This window comes from Rousettus aegyptiacus, unplaced genomic scaffold (genome assembly GCF_014176215.1).
Source record: "Rousettus aegyptiacus isolate mRouAeg1 unplaced genomic scaffold, mRouAeg1.p scaffold_m13_p_3, whole genome shotgun sequence".
Lineage (NCBI taxonomy): Eukaryota > Metazoa > Chordata > Mammalia > Chiroptera > Pteropodidae > Rousettus > Rousettus aegyptiacus.
The window spans coordinates 29,290,442-29,312,820 of NW_023416306.1; the positions used below are offsets into that span (position 1 = coordinate 29,290,442).

Sequence of the window (22,379 nt, forward strand, 5' to 3'; positions counted from 1 at the left end):
GCAAAGAAGAACTTTTTAAACAGTTTAAGCTCTTGGAAACTAGAATAGGCTGCCTCAGGAGATAATAACAATGATAGCTAATGTTATTGAGCATTTGTTACATGCCTTGGTTCATTTAATCCTTTACTCCGTGAAGCATAGGTACAATTTTTGTCCCAACTAATACTCAAAGAAACTGCCTGAGTTCACACAACAGGAAGTAGCAGGGCTGGTTTTCTCCTAACCCCCATACTGTATCGCTTTTGTTGGTAGTAATCTCCATAGCATCAGAGGCATCCAAACAGAGATCTCGCACATTCACCTGCAGCTCTGCTAGACTGGTGGCCACTGGGGTCTGTGGAAGCTGATCCAGGCCTGCCTTTTAACCACCTGCCAACTCAGCCGTGCCTGATCCTGATTCCAAGCCTCCATTTCTGCTGGTTCCTCTGCTTAGGATGCTTCTGTCCCTGGCCCGGAGGTGGTGTCACTCTGCTGTGAAAGGAAGAGCGTTGGACTGACTTGGAGTCAGGATCTCGAGTCTTCATCCTGGCTATGCCATGGTTCCTTGCTGGTTTAGGGAACACCCATCCCCTCTCCGAGACTCAGTTTTCACATCTTCCCAATGGGAATTATTATCCCGGGCAATTCTGTCCTTGTGGGACCGTGGTGAAGCACACATAAGCTGTAAGCTGTGGGGAGCTACACCCTTTCTTCTGAGCTGATAGAGCCTATGCCACCTTGACTGCGTCAGGTGCTCAGGTCCTGTGTCCCCAGCAGGAAGGCAAATGTGAGCTGGTGTAGGGCTTTGCCTGTAAAAGGCTCTCGTGGCACCTGATGAGGGGCCGAGGAACCAGCAGGCTGCCAGTCTCTGCCATGTGTCTTCAGGGCATGGCTCCAGGGAACAGTCCCGAAGTACTACTTCTTCCAGAAAGCCCTCCTCAATTACCCCATAGAGTGATGTTCCCCATATCTACGCCCAGGATCAGCCTGCCTGTTACCCCGTTGTGCCTTGACTTATTGTTCTTTGTGCCCAGCCTAACTTTCTCTTTAGATTATGAGGTTCTGAATAAGCTCTGCCTTCCCCAGCACAGCTTTCCTGGGGACTTGGAACATAGTAGGTACTCAGGGATGTTTACCAGATGGATAGATGGATGAACAAATGAGCTGTCCTCCATGATAGATTGTTACTAATTTTCCCAAAACCCACCCTCCTAGGTTATTGTCAAGGTAATTAATACAATTCACACACTCACATACACATCTTTGATGAGCCTAAGAGACATTTGACTGCAAGATGCTATCACAATTATTATTTCTCATGCCTCCCAGCTACCGCCCCCAATGTTTGCAGCTCAGGAAAAAACCTCTCTCTAATTTGTCTCTATTGGCCTTAGTTTGTATTACACGAGAGGCTGTAGAACTTTTACGTCTACCTCTAGACCTTCCGTAAATGTTTGGTGAGGCTGGTTTCAGCACAAATCCTTAGGGGAGCCTGCTGTTGTCCGTGCTTGCCCACCCAGAGAGGTGTTTGCCTTTTGTAAGACTCAGTCTCAAGGATAGGGTGGCAAGCAGCCTGTTTGGGGGGTTGGCATCTAGGGTTGGGGCTAGAGTAAGGGCTCTCCCCATAGAGCTGATCTCAGTCCTGAACAGGATCCAAAAAACCCAGCCAGAGTCACCAGCAGGAGTGAACACTAATACTTGCCTCTCTCACTCATTTGGCATCAGGCCTTTTTTCTAAGCACTTTACATATGTTAACTTGTCTAATCATAACACCCCTATGAGTGAGTTAGTCTTATTATCCCAGTCTTACAGATGCAGAAACAGGCTCAGAAGAGCATAGAAACTTGCTCAAAGTCATACAGCTCCTAATTGGGGCAGCCAGATTTCAAATGCAGTCAAGTTTTAAAGCACCACTGTGCTACACTGCCTCTCACCAACCCGGTGTGTCTGTGGCAGGCGGGAGATCGGACCAGAGGAGGTCCGAGTCAGGCAGAGCCTGATATGGAGGAGAAGAAACCACAAACACAGCTAATGGGTGGATCAGGGCCACATGTGGGGGCTGTGCCTGACATGGCTTGTCTTAATCTTGGGTGGTATCTGGTTGACGGGCATTGGGTTGACTCACTCTCCAGCAGCTGGCACCCCATAAGTCAGTCTGCACCCAGATGACCTACCCAGCCTAGCAGGGCCTCAGCACTCAGCAGGTCCTCTATGAAGCTGTGGTGAATGGATGGGCAGATAGCAACAGGTATCATTGTCTCTTCTCTCTTGGGGAACATACTGTGTATCTTCTGGCATGTTCTTACCTGGGCCAGGCCACCTCGTGACTCCCTGGCAACCCCAGAGCTCTAAGCTCCTACAGCACACCCCCGCCCAGGCCATTCCCTGTCCTGTGCAGGGTGCCCAGCACTTCCAGCAACTCCCCATCTAGACTGAAGCTCTCTTTTATTGTTTTGTTTTCAGATAAGAAAGCAAAAGGAAAATAATAGTTGTCACTGCCTTTCTTAAATAGACTTCCTCCTTCTTTGTCCAGTCAAACACCCCTGGAAAGGTGGTGCCATGTAAGTCCTGGTTCTCTGCAGGAACAAGTCGGTTTAGGCTCCCAACTCTTCACACCACACACAGTTGGCTTCCTGCTTTCTCGTCCTTCATTGCCCTAAGAGGAAACCAGTGAAAGTCCAGGTGGTCAGGGGTGGGAGCCTTGGCCCAGGTGCTGGGCAGACTGGCAAGGACTCGCTCTGGGGTGCTGGAGAGGACACTGGGGTGGGAGCATCGGGCTGGCCTGGTTCTCAGACTGGAGTGGGTTGTGGCGGGAGGACTTGCCTAACGGAGCCTTGGGGTGTATCTCCTCCTCTCTTGGATCCCTATCTTCCATTTTGGTCAAGGTGGCTGGATTTGGGGAGGGCATCCAAAAGGTCCAGGGGAAGGGACAGGGATGTCGGGGGGTGCACTTAAGGGCTCAACTTGTCCCAGTTGACCTGGCAGTCTTATAGTACCTTTCACAACTAGTAGTGTCAGTCTGGATAATTGCTCAAAAGGTGTTGCCCAGAAGAAGACCACAGCTGGCACAGATAGCCATCTGCTAATATGGGGGTAGATTCCCGAAAGATGCCTATGGTTTGATTATTATCTTCAAATCTCTTTTGTATTAACAAGGCTGATGAAGTAAAAGACTCCTAAGAACTGAGCCTAGGGCCACAGAGCCCAGGGTAGGGCTCTTTGTCCCCCCAGCACTCTACTCTGTCCTCCGGTCCCACAGCCCATTTCAGCTGGGCTGCCCGGAGCACGCCCAGCAACTGTCCAATGTCTCTGTGGGCTGAGCACACCTCCCACAGGGACCAGACCTGCCTGTGGCACCCCTCCCCCGGTGGAATCCCTTCTTTGACCTTTGTAATTATTCCTGTTCAATCTTCCTTCGTGTTTTTTGCCTCCCGCCTTTTCGAGGTGCTCAACTCCTGCACTCTCTCCAGTGTATTAAGGATGTGAGTGAAATTGATGACTGGGATGTCTTGGGTCTTTATGATGATGAATGACTTTCACTGCCAAAGCTTTTATTGTCTGTGATTTGGGAAGAAGGGGGAACTGATATATCAAGGCTGCCTGTCACACCATTTAATACAGTTATAAATCCTGACGTCACTAACTGGTGGTCAGGAGCTAGAGAATTCTACTGGCCGCCACTTCACCAAGCCTTTATGGATTTCTCCCCCCTCTCTCCTTTCTTTGGCTGACTGTCACAATTGTGTTTGGGAGGGGGGATGGGAGTAGGTAGATGGTGACTTTAAAAATTCTAGGGGCAACCTAGACCAGGGAGGAAAGTGGGAGCCCTCCCCACTCTAAAGCAAGGAGCAAATGGCAGGCTTTTGGTTCTACTATGGGCAAGGAAAGTGTTCAGTGAAACCAAATCCTAAAAGTGTGTTAATACCGTCTTGTATGTACACTAGCCTTTAATTTATAGTTTACTGAGTGATTTTACATCTGTGATTTTTCAGATCTTCCCTCCATTCTTGAGGAGAGGGTGGCAGGCAGATACTTGATCCCCCTTTTATAGAAGAGGAAACCGAGGTTCAGTGAGGCAAAGTGACCTGGCCAAAGTTATGCCACCAGGCACATGCAGAGGATGACTCTCTTGAGTAAAGCAATAGAAAAGCTCACCGCTAGGAATTTTGGGCACAGAGTCAGACTTCCCTGGGTTCCCATCCTAGACTCACCACCATCTAGCTGGTGATGATCTTGGGAAGATCACTTCCATTTTCTGACTCTCGATTTCCTCACCTGGAAATGAGAATAATACTTTCCTCATTGGGTTGCTATGAGGATTAAATGGGGGTAATGCACACAAGATTCTCAGCAAGGTTTCTGCCCTATCAAAAGTGCTCAATAAATGTTTTTAAAAGGAAAAACTACAATAAGAGAAGCATATGGTAGGTGTTACAGGAGCAAGAGAGGGGCCACCTATGCCTTCCTGAGGTTCTGTGGGGAGGTGGCCAAGGAAGGCTTCCTGTAGGAGGTGACACATGAGCTGGTTGGAATGAATAGAAATTAGCCAGGCTGGGAAAGCAGGTGAGGGAGAGCACACCAGGCAGAGGGAACAATAGGATAAAGGCAAGCACAGTGTAGGGTGAGTGAGGAGGTGTAAGCAGTTCCAGAAGTGGTGAGATGTGCTGCTGGAAATGAGGGACAGGTCATACCACAGAAGCTCCCAAAGACCTGGGATCACAATCTCTGGATGCTGGGAGCCTCAGAGGACTTTAAGTAGGGAGTGGCATCTTCAAAGCAATCTTTCTGGGGTCTTGACATAGGAGGACATAATAAGGATGAATCTCAGCAAGAAGATCTAACACATTGAAGGTGGTTGTAAGAGTCCAGTAGAGAAAGGATGAGGGCCTGGACCCAGGCACCTGAGATGAGGATGGAGGGAGAATTTTGAGGGCTAGAATTGGCAGTAGTCAGGTATCAGAAACAGGTGAGATGCAGAAATCAAGGATGGCTCCTCTGGTTGGAGTTTAGGGGACTGAGTGGAAACGGAGCCACCAGCTGAGACAAGACAACAGGAAGAGGAGCTGGTTTGGATACTCGGATTTGGCGATGCCCCAGGGATGACTAGGTGGAAATATCCAGAGGGTAGTTGGGGAAGGGTCAGGGATTGGGGTACAGATTTGGAAGTCATGGAGGAGATGGGTCACTTAGCCAAGATGTAGAGATAAAAAGTGTTGAGAGGAGCAGAGATCTAGGAAAGGACTCTGGAGAACAAGGGTGGCTGTAGAGGGGAAGCCATGGAGAAGTCTGGGAAGAGGTGGCTGGGGAAAGACAAAGAGCCTATAGCAGTCATGGCTCTTGGTTGAGAACAACAGAATTCTCGTTGGCTGCATAAGCAGAAAGGGGATTTTAAAAGTACATTATGATGTTCAAGAGGACCGCAGAGCCAGGCTCGGTACTTCCCAGCTGAGAACCACACCTTCACCACACCAGAACCACAGCGAAACCATGCTGGCACCATGCTGTGCCACACCTAAGCCACACATGAACACCTGTGCCACCTGCAGGACTGCCCCTGTGGAGACGCCACACTTAGGCCTGTGGACACAGAGCCCTTAGCTCATGCTACTGTCACTGGGCACTAGGTGTCACCACTAGAACCTTGGCAGATGGACTCCAGAGGCATCCGCTTCTTTGTGTCACTAGCTTCTGAATTAATGATCGCACATGTGTGTCTGCTTGGTGGAGCCAGTAAAGTGCCTGTACCTTAGCTGCAAGAGAGACTGGGAGGTCAGCTTCTGACTCCTGCCTTGAGGAGGCTAAACTGTTAAGGTGGAAAATTCCCCCCCAAAAAGAAAGATGCTCAATGGTGTCAGGTGGCCAGAAATGTTTGAAAAATTAAGGAGTGAGCAAAAAGGTCCAAGATAACAAGTTCTGAAGCATCGGTTGGCTGTTAGGAAGGCCTTGTTCTTTGGGTCGCTTATTGGCTACAGTCAACTTCTTCCCGCAGGATTTGAGACATCATTAAATTCAAACCCAAGGACATTTGCACATAGGCCAGAAACCACTGAAAGAAAGGGGAAAATGATTGTGACGAATTCCAGGAAAGCCCTAGCGAAGAGAGGCAGCTGGACCCAGAGTCTGTGGGCTTGGGCTATTTTTTCAGAATTTGAGTGACTCTTGGCTGGGGGAAAAGAGTAAGGGCGAGGGAAGAAGCAAGGATCCGGTGGCACAGTCCCACCTTGGGGGTTTCTGGGGGTGGCTGGGATCTGTTTTATCTTTGCTAGAACTTGGGTAGCTGTTGAGTTTTGGCTGGTGGCTTTTCTTCAGTGAGAGGATGGAAAGTATCACCTGTTGGTCTCAAAGAGAAAGCTTCCTGTTTTTAAGGTCACAAAATCCCCAGCACCAGACACAGGGCTGGGCCCAGAAGAGTGGTTGGAAAAGGTTTTCTGAGCAATTGAACGAACAAACCAGGAAGGACTTGTTTGGCCTCAGCTCTATGCCGAGCATCGTGCAGGCACCGCAGGGAAACAGAGATCAAAGGGATGCGGTCCCCTGCCCTGGAAGAGTTCAGTCTGGTGTCTTCTACCAGCAGCCATCCCATGCGGTCTGACCAGCGCTGAGCTGGACACAGGGGGCTCTGAGAGGACCAAGGAGGGACTGCGTAGCTGCGGGTAGGCAGAGGGGGGAAGGGCATCTGGGAAGGCTTTCCACACAAGGTGACATTGGTGGAGTTTGCTTGGTGCTGTCAGAGCACATGTGCAACATTTGTGAAGGCTCAGAGGTGCCTTGGGGGAGAGCAAGCCATCTAGGGCCGGAGTTGGAGTGGAGGGCTGTGAGCCTACACTACTCCACTAGGAAAGGAGGCGGGCGAGGGATTTGGACTGGATCCAGAGGTGGTGGGAGCTGAGGAACGCAGGGTCCGTTTGCAGAGGGACTGGCGTGCTGGATGAGGCTGGGGCCAAGCAAGGAAACATTTGGGAGTGGATGGGGGTGAGTCTGAACTGTGGCCAGAGGTGGCTGTGGATGAAGTGGGGCTGCAACTCGGTGACATCCCCCCCAACCTCCAGCCGAGGCTGTTTGTCGTAGAGATGGGGCCTGTGGGTGCCAGGGCATCAAGGCAGGGTCTTCATGCCCAGGGGCGCCTCAGAGCCTGCTGGGTGCCCTCATTATGCCACTCATGGGCAAGGAGAGACAAGAGTGGCAATCGAGGCGCTGGCTGCCTCCTGCTGGCGTGCGGAGCGCTGGGCAAACCACATGAGATCCCATCTTGGGCATAATGTGCATCCGAGGACAAAATTAGATTGAGAAGTAAATGGAGCCGAAAATTTCCAAAGCATTTCCCGTCAAGAAGCTGTTTGATTGCGTGTTTTAATTCTCCGAGTCCTCCTGCCCAGTAGGTTCATCGTGGTGGAGATGGCTGGAGCAGAAGGAGCTTATGATGGGAGGGGAGTGCTGGGGACCCAGGCCCCGGGCCAGGGGGGAGGGGAGAGGCCTTTACTTCTCAGGGGCCATGATCTCAGGCTCCGTGTGGCTCCTTCTCCTGGGTGACTTGGTTCAGACCTCAAACAGCCCTTCGAAGAGGGTATTATTGTCTCCATTTTGTAAACAAAGAAACTGAGAAGGTAGAAATTATGTGGTAACCTGCCACAGTCACATAAATAGTGTGCAGTTGGCTGGGGTGGCGAGCACTGGCCTGTCGGACTTTAAAACTCAGGCCAATGCCACGTTGAGTTGCATGTTTCAGTGTTTCCATTTTTTTTTTTTTTTTTTACCAGCTCTGCTTTCTTCCTCTTTCTCCTTCTCTCCCTCCTAGGCACCCTGGGAGGCAGGCATGGGGCATATCCCCATTTTGCAGGTTTGAGAAGTGAGGTTAAAGGAGGTGCAATCAATTGTCGGTATAGCACAGAGGGTGAAAGCTAATCACAAATTCTGTGAAATCTGATTCCTGTCTGTGGTCCCCCTACCTGCCTGGATCAGCACGGTCGAAAAACAGAACCATCTCTGGGCAGGAACTCAGCTTTTTCTGTCAGCGTCCACTCCCCGCCCCAGGTTACTCTGGGTGCATGCTCCCGGCTGAGGGCTCAGCCGCTTCCGACTCCAGAGACACCCTCAGCTTTGGCCAGGCCTCCGGACCCAAGAGGATGCCTGCACCCCTAGATCCACTCGCAGGGAAAAGTGCTCTTTTTTCTTCATTGAGGACATTTGTGCCCTGGACTAGTAAAAGAATAAAACCAACAAGAATCAGTTACTTGAGCTTAAAGGGTGTTCTGTGAAGAGAGAGGAAAGAGGCAAGAAAGGAACAAAGAAACCAAGGAGAGGAGATGTGGACTGGGAGGCCGCGGTGGCTTTAGGGCCCAGGCCTGGCTGTGCGTGGCTGTCTGGACGAGGCCTGGCCCCCGAGGGGCTTCTTTACTCACCAGCGGTATGGGCAATTAGTGATTTTCCAATAATTAAGTTCAAAAAATTTTTTTTTGATCAAGAAAACTTTTGTTCAGATAAAACTTCCCTGGGAAGCCCTTTACATAAACCAGTCAGAATTAAGTTTCAGTGGTTTTGGTGGTGCCAGACCCAGGAGGCCCAGAGAACACAGCTGGAAGTCCTACCTACCCCCTCACCCCCAACCCCCAGACTGGTTAAACTTTAGTGTCTTTTGGGCTCTGGTGCTCTGATTCCAAAGTGGCTTTTGAGCTGCTGTGAAGGCCGCTCACAGAACATGTGTGCCCTCTGCTCAGCCTGGCTTTCAGTTCTCACTCTGGGACCCCAGCTGCACCTCGCACTTCAGCTGCCCCACCTGCCTCGCCCCAACCTCTGCCTGTGCCCGAGGAAGCTCGGACCCAGGTGCAAGCACACTGCCCTTAGAGGCTCATCCACTGGTATGACACCACCCACCTGTACTGCCCGCCCTGCCCTGAACTCTGCCCAAGCCCCGTGCGCGCCTGATCCCCCCGGAGGAACCGAACCCACTGAAGCACAGTTCCAGGGCCTCCTCCTGCAGGAAGCCTGCAGTCTTATGGCCAGAAGTGAATCTCAGGTCTGCTCTTTGCTACGTGTGGGATCTCGGTCAGGATGTGTCTTCTCTCTGAACCTCAGTTTCCCCAGCTGTGGGCACTGAGATGGCGAATAACTGGCACATTGAACTCAGGACTGACTGACTCATGCACTTGTCCCCACATGACGCCCCTTGCTCAGTAGGGACCCTATCCCGAGTGGCATGAAGCACTCTCACTTCTGTGATCCCATCTGGGTGGCAGGGCAGGGGCAATGGTTTGCAAGCAAGAGCCTGAGCTACGCCCACCATGCATCTCAGAAGCTCCTGCACCCGACTCAGGCTCTCTCTGAGGGGGGTAGGGGGGCAGGGAGGGATGGGCTGGGGCTTAGACAGCCCGCAGTGCCAGCCAGCGGTGCAATTTAATGCATGTTTTCTGCAGCTCATTAATTTGCTGTGCACCCTGGGAGGTTCGTCTGCGGGTTGGACTTGGTTTTCCCTGGCAAACAGCGCACCTGCCCAGCCTGCCTCTCATGTGGGCCCACTTGGCAGTTCCCAATTGCGGCCTCACTGCGTTTGGGGAAACAATCAGAGGGATGGGAGTGCCGTCTGGTTAGGCTTTCCCCGTGTCAGGCATGGCCATCTATGACGTTCACCATCTTGTTGCTCTCTGCACCATAGGTGGACCGGCTGGGCCACTGGTTTGTGATTTGTGACGGGCTTCCGTCCCTTTACAAGAGATCAGAAGCCTATCTGAGGCTTTTCTGGCTTACACATTTACCTATTGATTATTTCTTAAATAAATAGGCTGTCAGCCAGACATGGAAGTAGGGTGAGAACTGAATAATACGCCTTTTTCACGTCTCTAGCATTGTTTGATTCCCCCAGGTGGGTGGCTGGGAGTTAGGATTCTGGTTCACAGATAAGAATGTTCAGAGAGGGGAGGAAACCTGCCTGAAGGCACTTTAAGGAGGCGGACAGCTTTCTGACCTTCAGTCCAGGGCTGGCTAGGCCTCAGAGGGCCTTCACACTTGGTCCTCCAGCCCCGACCTTACCCTTCATCTTGAAAGGTCCAGTAGGTCCCTCCCACCAGGCTTGACTTCATTTCAAACATATCCTAGATGTAGAACTTGGTGGTTAACAGCACAGGAGGCCCGGACATCTAATCCCATCTCCCTGCCCCATTTTCTGCCTGTGCAACTGTGGACAAGTCACTTAACCTCTCTCAGCCTCAGTTGCCTCCTTCAAATATTAGAAGTAATAATGACATAGCTAACAGCTGGGAGAACTTACATGGCCAGACACCATGTATCTCTTTAATCCTTTTAAACAGTCTAAGAAGGTGGCGTTATCATTAACCCCATTTTATAGATGAGGCATAATCTTGCCCAAGGTTATAAAACAACTAGTAAATAGCTGGTCTGGGGTTTGAATCCAAGCAGTCTGTTCCCAGAGCCTTTGCTCTTAACCACTAGGCTCACTCAGCCTCTCAATAACCACCACCACCACCACCACAATAATAATCTCTACCTTGTAGGATTGTTTTGATAATTAAATGAGATAATGTGCATTAAGCACATAGAAGAGTGCCTGGCAAATAGAAATTGCTCAGCAGAGCTAGTTACTGTCACCTGTCCACCATACCTGTATTCAATGACACTGTGGGCACACACAGAGGTGGGTGACATTATTGAGTGTTTATTCTGTGCCTGGCCCTGTGCTTGGAGCTTTACCAGCATTTGTTAATTTAATCCATGCAACAACTCTATGAGGCAGATTGGATTCTCTTCATTTATAGATGAGAAAACAGACACAGAAAGGCTAAACTACTCACTCAAGATCACACGGCCGGCAAGTGTAGAGCCAGGGTCTGCCAGCCTGTGGCCCTTCTATCTAACTGCCTCTCCGCACATCCCTCTTTTACAAAGATATAATGTCCCCCAATTTGAGAGGCCACTTCCGGGGAACTCGATGCTTTCTGTGTCTTCATTTATTCCTTCCATCTTCCACTGAGCAATCATCTGGTTTATGTAGTCTCCAACACTTGAGAAGGAGGACTTTCCCAAATGTCAGGTTTGGGGAGTGTGTTCTATATTAGCGACCGGGGGGGGTGGGCAAAAGTGATGAGAATACCATCGGCCTTGAGCTGGGGTGTGGCGGGAATTGGGTCATCTCCACATCTCAGTCCAGCCATGGGATTCCATGATTTTGAAATGTTATGGGGCAAAGAGACATCTTCTATATGCTCCAGCCAGCTTGGTAGGTGTGTGCCGTGACCAGGACTGGCAGCGTGGTGGGTCTCCATCCGCGGTCTAATCTCTGGGTGGTCTTTGTGCTTGCTGTGCACTGTACTAGGATTCTTCAGGAACCCATCCTGGACTGAGATGGACAACTGGGGTTTTCTTCACCTGCTACTTGGGATTATATAGGACCCAAGTCAACTTTCAAAACATTGGTTTGTCCTATTGGTTTATCCATAAGAGATGCACATGATTATGTCAGAGTGACATAAATTCACTTCTCTCCATTGACAGTGCCCAGGTTCATCTCTGTGAACTGGCATTACTGAACCTCACCCGATACGGAGGTCTGTAAGCAAGCAGCTTGCCCTTCCTCCAGCCACCCAGACTGCTGAGGTTTGGATTTCTTGTGTCTGATTATATTGTTTTCCTGTCTCCATCCTTGCTGCTCACCTGTTACCTGTCACTTCTCGTAATGTCAGTTTGCCTGGTTCAAGAAGTCTATCTCCTCCTTCTTATTTTAGTGTTTTCAATCTTCTAGGAGCAAGGAAATCAAGCCACTGAGCTCACTGGAATTGCGTGCAAATGAGGATTGGGCCTGCCAGAGCTGGTGCCCAGAGGGCTTTATGCCCACCTTTCAGCTACTCACAGCCAGATTGCTGGGGCTGAGGTGACCTGAGGGCACATTTCCGATAGGTGGGACATCACTGTATAGCTCACGTGAAGGTTGGATGTTCGCTTGGGGGGAGGCCTGGTAGGACCATGAGCTGTGAACATGTGACTTTGCCAAGGCTCTCCTGGCATCATGATGCTGTCCTTGAAAGCAAGAAGTCCCTGCTGTGACAGCTCTGGCCCGAGAGCTCTAAAGGTGGGAGCAGGGGGCAGGGAAGAGCCGTGCACTCTGCACAACTTGGATTCATTATTATCTCCCCTTTGAGGCTGCGAGTGAGGCCCTTGGGGGCACAGACGGTGTCTGGTTCTTAAGATAAAGTTAATTTTAAATCAAAAAGTTAATTTAAAATAAAAAGTAATACATGCATGTAGTTAAATATTCAAACCATATCGAAAAATATAAAATGAAAAATAAATCTTCTTCCCCCAACTTCTACCCTCCCATCCACGGTCCCTCATACCAAAGTTAACGGCGTCTTGTGTTATCCTTTCAAGTAACAGTTTTAGGTATCTATCAGCATATAGACTTTGTCTATTTTTTAGTAGCACAAACAGAATCATACTGAACACAATCTCCTGCACTTTGTTTTGTTCACTCAGTAATTCATTTTGGAGCTCTTTCCACAATCGACACGTTCAGATTGACTGTGTATTGTTCCATCATATGGAAATATCATAATTTTTTTTAACTCAGGCATTATAATAGACACTTGGATTGTCTTCTTCCCTCCCTCCACTCCTTCTTCCCTTCTTGCGTTCCTTCCTTCCTTCCTCCCTCCCTCCCTCCCTCCTTTCCTTCCTTCCTTCCTTCCTTCCTTCCTTCCTTCCTTCCTTCCTTCCTTCCTTCCTTCCCTCCTTCCTCCCTTCTCTCCCATGGAATGTAAATCTTGGTGTAGTTTTCTGTATATTTTCATAGGTAGAGTCCTAGAAGTAGAATTGCTTGTCAAGCAGGAGGTGTGTTCTGTATTTTGCAATTCATTTATCGAAGCAGAATAGTACAGGGAGTAGGTAAAGGCATGATTCTGGCATCAGAAGGCCTCAGTTTGCATCCAGTTCCACTTCTTTCTAGCCAAGTATTTTATCAGCAAATGGGGATTATACAGGTTTATATCTCTCAGGGTGGCTAGGATACTTAAATGAGCTAATACATGCGAAACACTTAGAATGGTACCTGGCACATGGTAAGACCTGAATAAATGCTAATTGTTCCCACTGTGGACATTATTATTGTTATTATCATTACTATTATCATCATCTTCGGGATCCTCTAGAACACTCGAGAAGGTGCTTAAAATTTAATAGGTATCAGATGATGCATGTCTGAATGAATGAATGAATGAATGAAGACATGAACTAGCCCACAGCCACCCTCTGTAAATGTTGGCTTTCTTCTGTCCCTGGGGAGTAGCGCCTGTCCTGGCAGGGAGGCCCGGAGTCAGGAGTGTGACAGAGCTCTCTGCAGCCTTGCCCATTAGAACCCTGCCTTTGTTGGTTTGTTACGTTGGATCAACAGTTGCTAGTTCGAGGAAGATCATGTCATAACTGTACGTAGAAATATTGACGAAGCCCCAGTGTCTGCTCTAAAATGCCAGGCAGACGAAATTCAAACACTCTTGAAATTGAAACAGGTTGGGGTCCGGAGGTTCCCAGGGACTCCAGGAAAATAGATGAGGTCAGTTCGAATGAAAGAATGGAGAGGGTTGCGACTGGGAAGCAGACGGCGTCCGTCCTGATGAATGAATTGTCGGAGTTGTCTTCCCCGTTGCACAAGTCCAGCTTAGATCTTTGGCCATGAAAATTAGAGGGAGGCCAGTCAGAATTAGTTAAAAGCGGGGATTAAGTAATTTTGAGAAAAGAAATGTAGGGTTATTATTTCTAAGTAAATACCACCACCTAAACTAATGGCTAATAAACCTGTCATTAGGAGCCGGCCAGGTTTGCTGTAATGACAAGATGCAGCTCCGTGGCAATTAGCACGTCCATTGTCTGCAGGCGAGTTGGGCTGTTGCACACTGCCAGCCTTTCCTCACTATGTGAAACGCTCTCCCTGTGCCCTACCCAGCTCAGCACACCCTTTACTCATGGCAGCTCTGAACAAAGGGAGACTTCAGAGCAGCCCCTGTTGAAGCTGTCACACATTTCAAATGCCGGCTGGAATGAAGGAGCCTGGTAGTGTACGTACTGCGTGTACACGTACACGCGGGGTCACATAGCAGGATCTGTCCCCTCCCCGTGTCCAGGGTCTTGGCTGTTCTTCTCCCTCTCCCCTCAGGTGGCAGTTTACTGTCTTTTGCTTTGGTGTTGGTGAAAAATCTTGAACTCATGTCACTCAGGCATGGTTGACTTTTTCCTATAACAAGTATCGAAGTATAGTTTTTTAAAAGTTAAGGACATAACTCATGTACAAAAATAGAAGGAACACCCGTGAAGATTTTATTCAACTCGTAAATTAATGTGGAGACCTATAAAAAGTTAAAAGTGGTTCCAAGAGCATTTGCAGAACAAGGGTTTATATTGTTCGTCAGGAAGGGCATTTTAAAAAAATGTTGGACTAAAATAGCTAGATTAGACACAAAATTGGTTAATGTCCTATAAACCCAAACTTTTGGGGTTATCTTTTCTGCCTGATAGAAATCTACATACTAACATGTAACTTCCCCATGCCTGGGCTCTAATCAAATAGTAAAGAATCGTCAAACCAAGGTATTCTCTTAGAGGTATGATCCTTGGGTGTGTCTGTGACATTGAGAGGCTATGCTTCCCATCTTTATGTCTTGTTTTCTTTTTAAGTTTTAAATAATGTTTCGTACATTTTAAATAAGGTTTCTCATGGTTCTGAGGAAGATTTTTGTGGGAAAAGGCTGTGGAAGTGCCTGCAAATTCTGGTTAAATGATCACACTGAGTCAGCATCGGCAGCGTTGGCTTCAGAGCCCTCACCGAGCTCCTGTTCAGTTCCAGGTTGTCCTTCAGGGTAAGCCGAGGGTTTCCTTGGCTGGACACTAAGCTGCTGGGGAAGGAGCCTTGACAGGCGGTCCAGAGTAGAGGGTGGGACAGGGCCTGTGCAGAGGGCCTGGGAGGAGGTTGCCAGGTAACGGGAAAGGGAGGAACAGTCTGACCTGAGCAGGCCAGGGCCATGGAGAAAGGGTACCAAGGCTATGGAGAGTCAGGTGGGCTTTGGAGACTGACTGGGCATGAGGGAGGAGGGGTGCCTTTGAAGCTGTTATGTTACTCACGGAGACAAGGAAGATGGCCGAGGTGTGGGCAGTCTCAGGAGCTGGCTGTGCTTGTGCCTCAGTTTCCCAGAAATTGCCTGCAATGCTTTTACTCCATACTCTGGCCTGTTCCACCCCACACGTGGTCACCTCTTTGTCTGTTACCTGGATATCCATGCAGGGCTCCTGTCCTTAAAAGTCCTGGAAGCTGGTGAAGCCAAAGGTAGGCGGTTCAGATAGGACTTGAGGGCTTCGAGGCTATTTTAAAAACTGGGTTAGTGTAGGTATTCGCATAGACAGGAGAGACCAAAATGAAATGAAACCAGAGTTCCAGCTTCTTTTGTAAATTGGCAGGTGCTGAGTAGGGGCTGCTCCCCTGGCCTGGTCACCTATGTGGACGTTGGTGGGAGGGCCACGGCATAATGTGCAGGTCCACGGCACCCGGCCCCTTCTCTAAGTTCCTTTCCCGGAAGCAGGAAAACAAGACTGATGCTTACCCTCCTTTCATTAGGATTTCATCTGGGGGCCCCAGGGAGTCTGATGCTGCGGGCAGGAGTGCCAAGGCGAGGTGGGCAGGGACTGCCGTGCCCAGCACCCGCTTCCGGGTCCATCAATATGGGGGTAAAATGATGCCTCCAATATGGAATGTTGGAGCAGAGAACTCCCTGAGAAGCCATCTGTTCTCTCTGCTTGAGTGTTCAGATGGGAAAACCAAGGCCCAGAGAGGAGGTGGAACTTGACCGAGGTCACACAGCAGGTTACCGATGCCGCTTCCTGGATATTAAGAGTCCCCAGTGGATACAATCTCCAGTTTGCGAAGGACTTTGCCTTTCCCAGCAGGCTCTGCCATGTTCCCTTACAAGCCTGGGCCTTGTGTGGGGGGATTGCCTTCCTCCAACCTAGGGCTGCCCAGGCCGGCAGACCTGCTCCAGCCATCGATCCACCCCCAGCATCTCGTTCATAGTAATTCATGGCTTCTCGATGCTTTCTTATTTCCCTCACTCACACGCAGTCAGGTAGATAGAGGGGGAGTTTGGTTGGTGCCCTGTGGTATTCAAAGTGAAGGGTTTTCACACTGTCAGGGTAATGAATTCTGTAAGGGTTTGAAGAGAGGGGCTGAGGATCTCCATGTCATGTGTCTGGGAGTGACAACCCCCAGTGGTTAATTACTGCCACACGATGAGAACCGAGCTGGTAGCAAAATGAGATAAGTTCATTATGAGCTAAATTTGAAGTTAATTGGATTCACATTTCCCCCCATTAGTGTACATAGAGAGAGCCTACCTAGAAGAAAAAAGAGAGAGAAAGTTGCATCTAAGCAAAAAAATGGATAAATCAAGCCTAGTTATTTTGTGGAGTTCATGATGAAGGGCTTTCTGAGATGTTGACGAGACGGGAACCAAAGTTCCTTTCAGACGGTAGAACCAATGTCTGATTAACTGCATCTTGGGACGCATTTTATGAGTACCTACTGTGTGCCAGGCCAGTGCAGGGGCCTTGTGTTGACTGGTCGTTAAGCACCCGCAGCCTTGGTGACATGCCTGAAACACGTTAGAGAAGGGACTAAGAAGGCGAAAGTGCCAGTACACTCCAAGGTCCTAGAATCCCCGGCCCAGTGCCGGGAGAGTCCTTATAGGCCATCAAAGCAAATTTGAGGCTTGAATCCACTCTGGATTTTCCCACCAGGTGGTGTCCAGCCTCTGCTCAGATTTAGACAGGTGTCCTTAGTCTCAGGCAGTGTGTTCTTAAGCAGAGAATAATGATGAAAACAAAAACAGATAACATTTATAAAATCTTGTGTCAATCAGCTGTCGCCACAAGGCCGCTGCTGAGCAAAACCCCCCAAAGCTCATTGCTTAAAAAAACAATCATTTCTTCTCGTGCGTGCTCATTGACTGGGAGTTTGTTGATCCAGGCTGGGCCTGACTCCAGGTGTAGGTTGGGTCCGCCTCTGCGCCACCTGCCTCCCTTCCCCCTTGTAGCAGGCTAGCCAGGGCCTGTCTCATGGTGATGGCAGAAGCAGAGAGGGGCACACCCAGCCACAGGAGCAAATGACAAGCCTCTGCTTGCCAAACATCTGCTCACACCCCACTGGCCAACGCCAGGCACGTGGCTGAGCCCAGACCGAAGGGGCAGAGACGCGCACCGCCTCCAATAAGAGGACTCGAAAAGGGTTTCTTTTTAGATTTCCGTAAACCTAAATTTATATTTGGTTTCTAAAAGTTTCATATGATGTTTTTCCTACAGTTCTGGTGTCAAATTACCACTTCCTTTTCAAGATGATGGTTGTGAGGGCGGGTTTAAGGGCTGTGGCCAACCATTCAGTCTTGCGGAAGTACTCACTGGGGCTGAGCGTGTTTACGTGCTGCTTCTCGCTGGCCCCTCGCAAGGCCAGGTGTGCCGCTGTGGCACGGTGTGGGGGCGCAGAGTGCAGACTTGCCAGCGGGATTGACTGAGTTCGAGGCCTGGCTCTCTTAACTTCCTAGCTGTGTGACTGTGAGCAAGTCACTTAACCTTGCTGTGCCTTGGTTTCCCCTCAGTAAAAGAGGGATAATAGTAGCTCTCTAATGGGGTCATGAGCATGTGGTACCTGACTCATAGTTTCCTCCCTATAGGTATTAGCTATTATTAGCTCTAAGATAAGTGTCGGCTATTATTATCCTCATTTTACAGATGAGGAAACCGAGGCTCAGAATGATTAAGGAAATCTCTCAAGGCCGCAGGACCAGTAAGTGGTGAAGCAAGGATTCCAGACTGGGCAGAGTGTACACTCTTAATTGCTGTGCTTTACTGCCTTCCTTTCCATACTGAGCTGTGGTCAGCTTCCCTGTGACTTCCCCACATGATCGCATAAACTTATTGAACACTTTATAAGCTGTGAGGATTAAATGGAATAATGCTCATGGACTGCCTACCCCAGTGCCTGGCACAGAGTAAGTTGGGGTTCAGAGATGACACAGATGCCATCAGTCTCTCCTTTCTTTGCCCTCTACACCATTAGTGATAACGCAGCCTCTTTGCTGTTGAGGCCAGTCCAAGAAAGGTAGACACAGCCACAGGCAGGAGCCTCTGGTTCTAGAGACATTTGCTGGATAAAACCAGAGCCATGGACAATGCAAAGAAGTTCCCCAGTGACAGGGAACTCAGAGGCAGAGTTATTTATAGGATGTATATGGCCATTAGTCACCTACTCATTGTGCACACTGCTGTCCCAGTGAGCTGGGAGGAGAGACTGGGGATGGAATGAGTTCCCAGCTTGACTGCCAAGTCCTGAATCCTAGCTGGAGCTGACACAAGGCTCCACAGAGGCTGGAAGCTCTGAGCACTGCCCGGCATTGTATAAGGAGGACCTGTTAGCCCTCCGGGCAGCAGCTCACGTCATAGGATTGATTGTGGAGGTTCCAGGGCTGTGGGTGCAGTTGAACTTTAAGGTAGAGAAGTCTACTCATTTCTAAATTATCCTTTGTATGTATGCAAACACAGGCCAATCTGGGCTTTTGGATATCATTGAGCCAAGAGCTCTTTTTTCAAATTGAGAAAGACTGACGCTCAGAGTGGGTGGTATACTATTCTTTCTCTAATATTGCTTGATCAGTGAGATAGATCTTTTGCATTATATTAACAAATTAGTTTTCATTTTGAGACACCTTTGTTAAGTTTTTACATCAGGATTATGCTAGTTTGACAAAAGGAATTAGAAAGATTTTCTTAGTTTTTACATATCCTGAAACAGTTTAGTAACAAAAATACATGTCCCTTGAAGGTTTAGAAGAACTTTCCAAAAACTAAAACAAGCAAAAAACTTGTTCAAGAAGCAAAATGGATGAGGCAACTTATTTTTTAAAATAATTTTAAAAAACATCTTTTTATATTTCTTCTAAGGTTATTGGGCTTTTCATATTTTCTACCTCTTCTTGAGTTAATTTTGCTAATTTATATTTCCCAACTTTTGTTGAAGTTTCTACATTTATTAGTGTCAAGTGGCCACACATGTTCTTACTTTTTTTTTAACATCATCTCTTCCATATCTCTAGTTGTATCTTCTCCTGATTCTTTATGTTGATGCTTGTGTCTTTTTTTTTTGAATCTTGTCTTAGGTTTGTCCATCTTATTGTTTTTTTCAAATAACAATTTTTGGTTATATTTGTCGTGTCTGTTTTTCTGTTTCCTAATTCATTATTTTCCACAGTTTCTTTATTGATTCCTTCTTCTTCCTATCTCTAGGTTCATTTTTGTTTGTTAACTGGCTTCTTGAGTTGAGTGAGGCTTTGGTGAGGTACTGATATTTCGAACTCTTGCTTTAGGGATCAAGGTTTTAAAGCATGCGTAGCCGTGGCAGAAACTGTTTGGTTTCAGACGTGACCAAATGAGCAGCCCCTCGTGGAAGAAAGAACCCAGTCCCAGGAGCTGGAGAGCTAGATTCCAGCCCAGCCTTGCCTCAGACCATTTGAATGTCCTTGGTCACGTCCCTTCTCTCAGGATCCTCTTCTCCATCAGGTGGTCAGGTGGAATGTGGATCTCGTGGGGTTCGGACCCCAGGAGCTCCCTGCACCGGGCAACCTCTTAAATGAATTAATAATTTAAAATCCTGAGAACAGAGCCGGGTGCTTTTTAATTTCTGCGTTAGCGATTCGGGTTTGTTCTTGTTATCATTAGGGTGTGAGCTGGAGGTGGGGTCCGGATAGTTGCTGCTCCACTGGTTGGTAGGGGAGCCAGCCGGCCAGGGCAGCCCCAGCTGTGGCTGCCTCCTCTACACACCTCACAGTCTGGCCCCCGGCACTGCGATCATGTACTGTCCAGTTTGACACTGCACTGGTTCTTGACCACAAATGCAGAGGATTATTATGGACTCTGGAAAGTTCCCGCTCCTCCCGCAGGGCCACTTGTTTCATTCACTCAACAATGTGTTTGTAGGCCTACGCCATTCTGACCTTGGACTACAAGGACTTGATTTTGAAGCTTACACTCTGTGGAGAGAGGCGCTGCCACATTGGGTGTGGGTGCTGGGCTGGAGGAGGATGAGAGGCGGAGGTACGAGACAGCTGGGGGAGGGGGCAAAACTCCTTAAGTCACCTTTTAAGTGGTCAGTTCTGCCAACTCCAGTTTTCTGTTTAATCTCAGCTCTCACGGGGAGTCATATTCAGTTTATATGGAGGATCGCGGCCTCTTGGGGCGTTTGCTTCTCTGCCACAATGCCTCATGTGAAGAGACGCCAGCCATGCTTGCCACAAGCCGGGATGCCCAGTCCGAAGCCATAGAGGTAGAGAGCAGAGGCAGGGAGGGGGCCTCCTGCCTGACAGCTGCCTGCTGCTTCATAAAGTTCTGGAAAGGAAGCAGACCATGTGAAAGGAAGTAGCCTCTGGATGCCGGCTGGGCCGTCTGAACGACTGGCTCTAGGGTTGCTGTTCCTCCATCCGGAGAACGTTCGCAGGCTCATCCCATGTGCTTGGATTCTGGATGTGTTGGTCCTTCTCCCCGGGCCATCTGTTAGTGGGGCTGAGCTCAGAGTCTCTGTCTGTGTACTGCCGGCACCGCCCTGCCGGGCCACAGCGAAGGCTCCTGGGCCCAGCCTGGCTCTGCGGTGGCCAGCGGCTGCTCCCCTCCACTCCTGGACCTCTTCAGATCTCCCCAGTCCTCAGTGTCCATATCCGGAATAGGTAGGGGTTCTGTTCTCCCTTCTTCATTTCAAGGCCACCTCATTTCCCACCCAATTCCCAGCATGGTTAACAGCAGGTACATGGTTGTCTTTCAGGAGCAACTGCCAATTCCACCCGCCAGGGTGGGTCTCACCCTCAGGGCCCCACAGACAATCGTAGAATGATCCTATCTCCCAAGGTTTGGGTTATTGGTCTTACCCACAAGCACCTTGATACATACATGTAACTGGCAATGTTTAAAAGGACTGTAGCCTTGCTCTTTACCTCAGTGACATCTCCCTCACAGAGTCCTGCTCCCTGAACAGTTGGATATGCCATTCGTTCACACATTTATTCACTTAGAGCCTAGCAGGTGCCAAGCCCTGTGGTGGAGACAGGTTGTCTGGGTGATGAATGAAGTGGCACCCTGCCCCTCCAGGAGCTGGCAGCCTGCAAAGAGGGACGTCGCTGGGGTGTCTGCCTCTGAGGGCCAAGGCCTTAACCTCCAGGTCCGAGTCTGGTATCAGGAGGTGCTTTCTGCGCCTTCCTTGAATGAGTGACTGACTCTAGGCTAAAAGAGGAAGGATTCATTCAGGACTGGATACCGAGCCGTAGGGGTTTGAGAGGAGGGAGGCATCTGAGTTGGGCTCTGAAGGCTGGTGGGCTTGGGTCACGTGCAGCTGGACGAGAGGGTGCTCCATGCGGAGGGCACGGCCGAAGCACAGGTGTGGCAGTGGAGAAATCCAGGTCCTACTTGGGAAGTAGAGAGCAGGGTGAGCTGGCTGGAGCTCCGGTTTCCCAGGGGCACAGCAGGGGCATCCCTGGTTCCTGCTGAGTGGAGCCAGGGTGGCAGGAGGGTTTGTGCATGCGTGTGTGTTTGTGTGTCTGTGCACGAGTGACACGGGGAGCTGGGGGTACGTTGGTGTTCAGCGTCCAGACGTGACAAATGTGCAGATGTCCGGGGAGCTGTGGACATGAGCGGCTGGCCGTGGAGATGCTCACCCTGTGATTTGTTGCTTTGATTCCTCAGGCCGCGACTTGGCGAGCACGACCCTCCCCGGGTACCCTCCGCACGTCCCCCCCGCCGGACAGGGCAGCTACTCAGCACCGACGCTGACAGGGATGGTGCCTGGTGAGTTTGCAGTGTTGGCGTCTCCACAGCAGGCAGCGGACAGGGTTTCAGGGGGGCATCCCCCCAAACAGCCTTGGTGACCTCTACGCCTGTGAGAAGTGGACCTGAATAAATCAGGCAGAGGTCTGCACTCTTGGCCTCCTTCTCTGCAGCTGGGCCTGCAGCGGGGCTGGGACCAGCCGGCGGCAGCACCGGGGAGGACATCAGAGAGCGGGGGGCCCTGGGCTGTCACTCAGACAGCCCCTTGCTGGCCATACAGGGAGTCTGAACACAGCGGGCTGCAGGACCTGGCCAGAGCTTGCCCAGCCAATGGGGACTGGGGGCCCCTCGCCCATCCTCTTTCTCCCCATCCTCTCTTCTCTTATCCTTCCTTCCCCACTCAATTTGCGGGACACAAACAACCATGTGCTCAGACTTGACAGGATGTTCGCTGGTGAGTTTGTCACTTGACTCCAAACTGCACACTCTGTGGCCATTGAAACCTTATTATCCCCTCGGGGCCAGTGATATGTCACTTTCTTTCAAGACATCTGAAAAG

The 22,379-nt window shown here is 49.7% G+C and overlaps 1 protein-coding gene across 4 annotated transcripts in view; it reads left to right on the forward strand.

Moving 5' to 3' along the window:
• The window catches only part of PAX5 (paired box 5), a 169,840-nt gene that overhangs the window by 107,478 nt on the left and 39,983 nt on the right, over window positions 1-22,379 (forward strand). For all 4 annotated transcript variants that reach the window (XM_036238530.1, XM_016130273.2, XM_016130275.2 and 1 more), the window contains one exon: window positions 21,740-21,841. In XM_036238530.1, coding sequence (XP_036094423.1) covers window positions 21,740-21,841 — 102 coding nt within the window. The remainder of the gene's footprint in view (window positions 1-21,739; window positions 21,842-22,379) is intronic.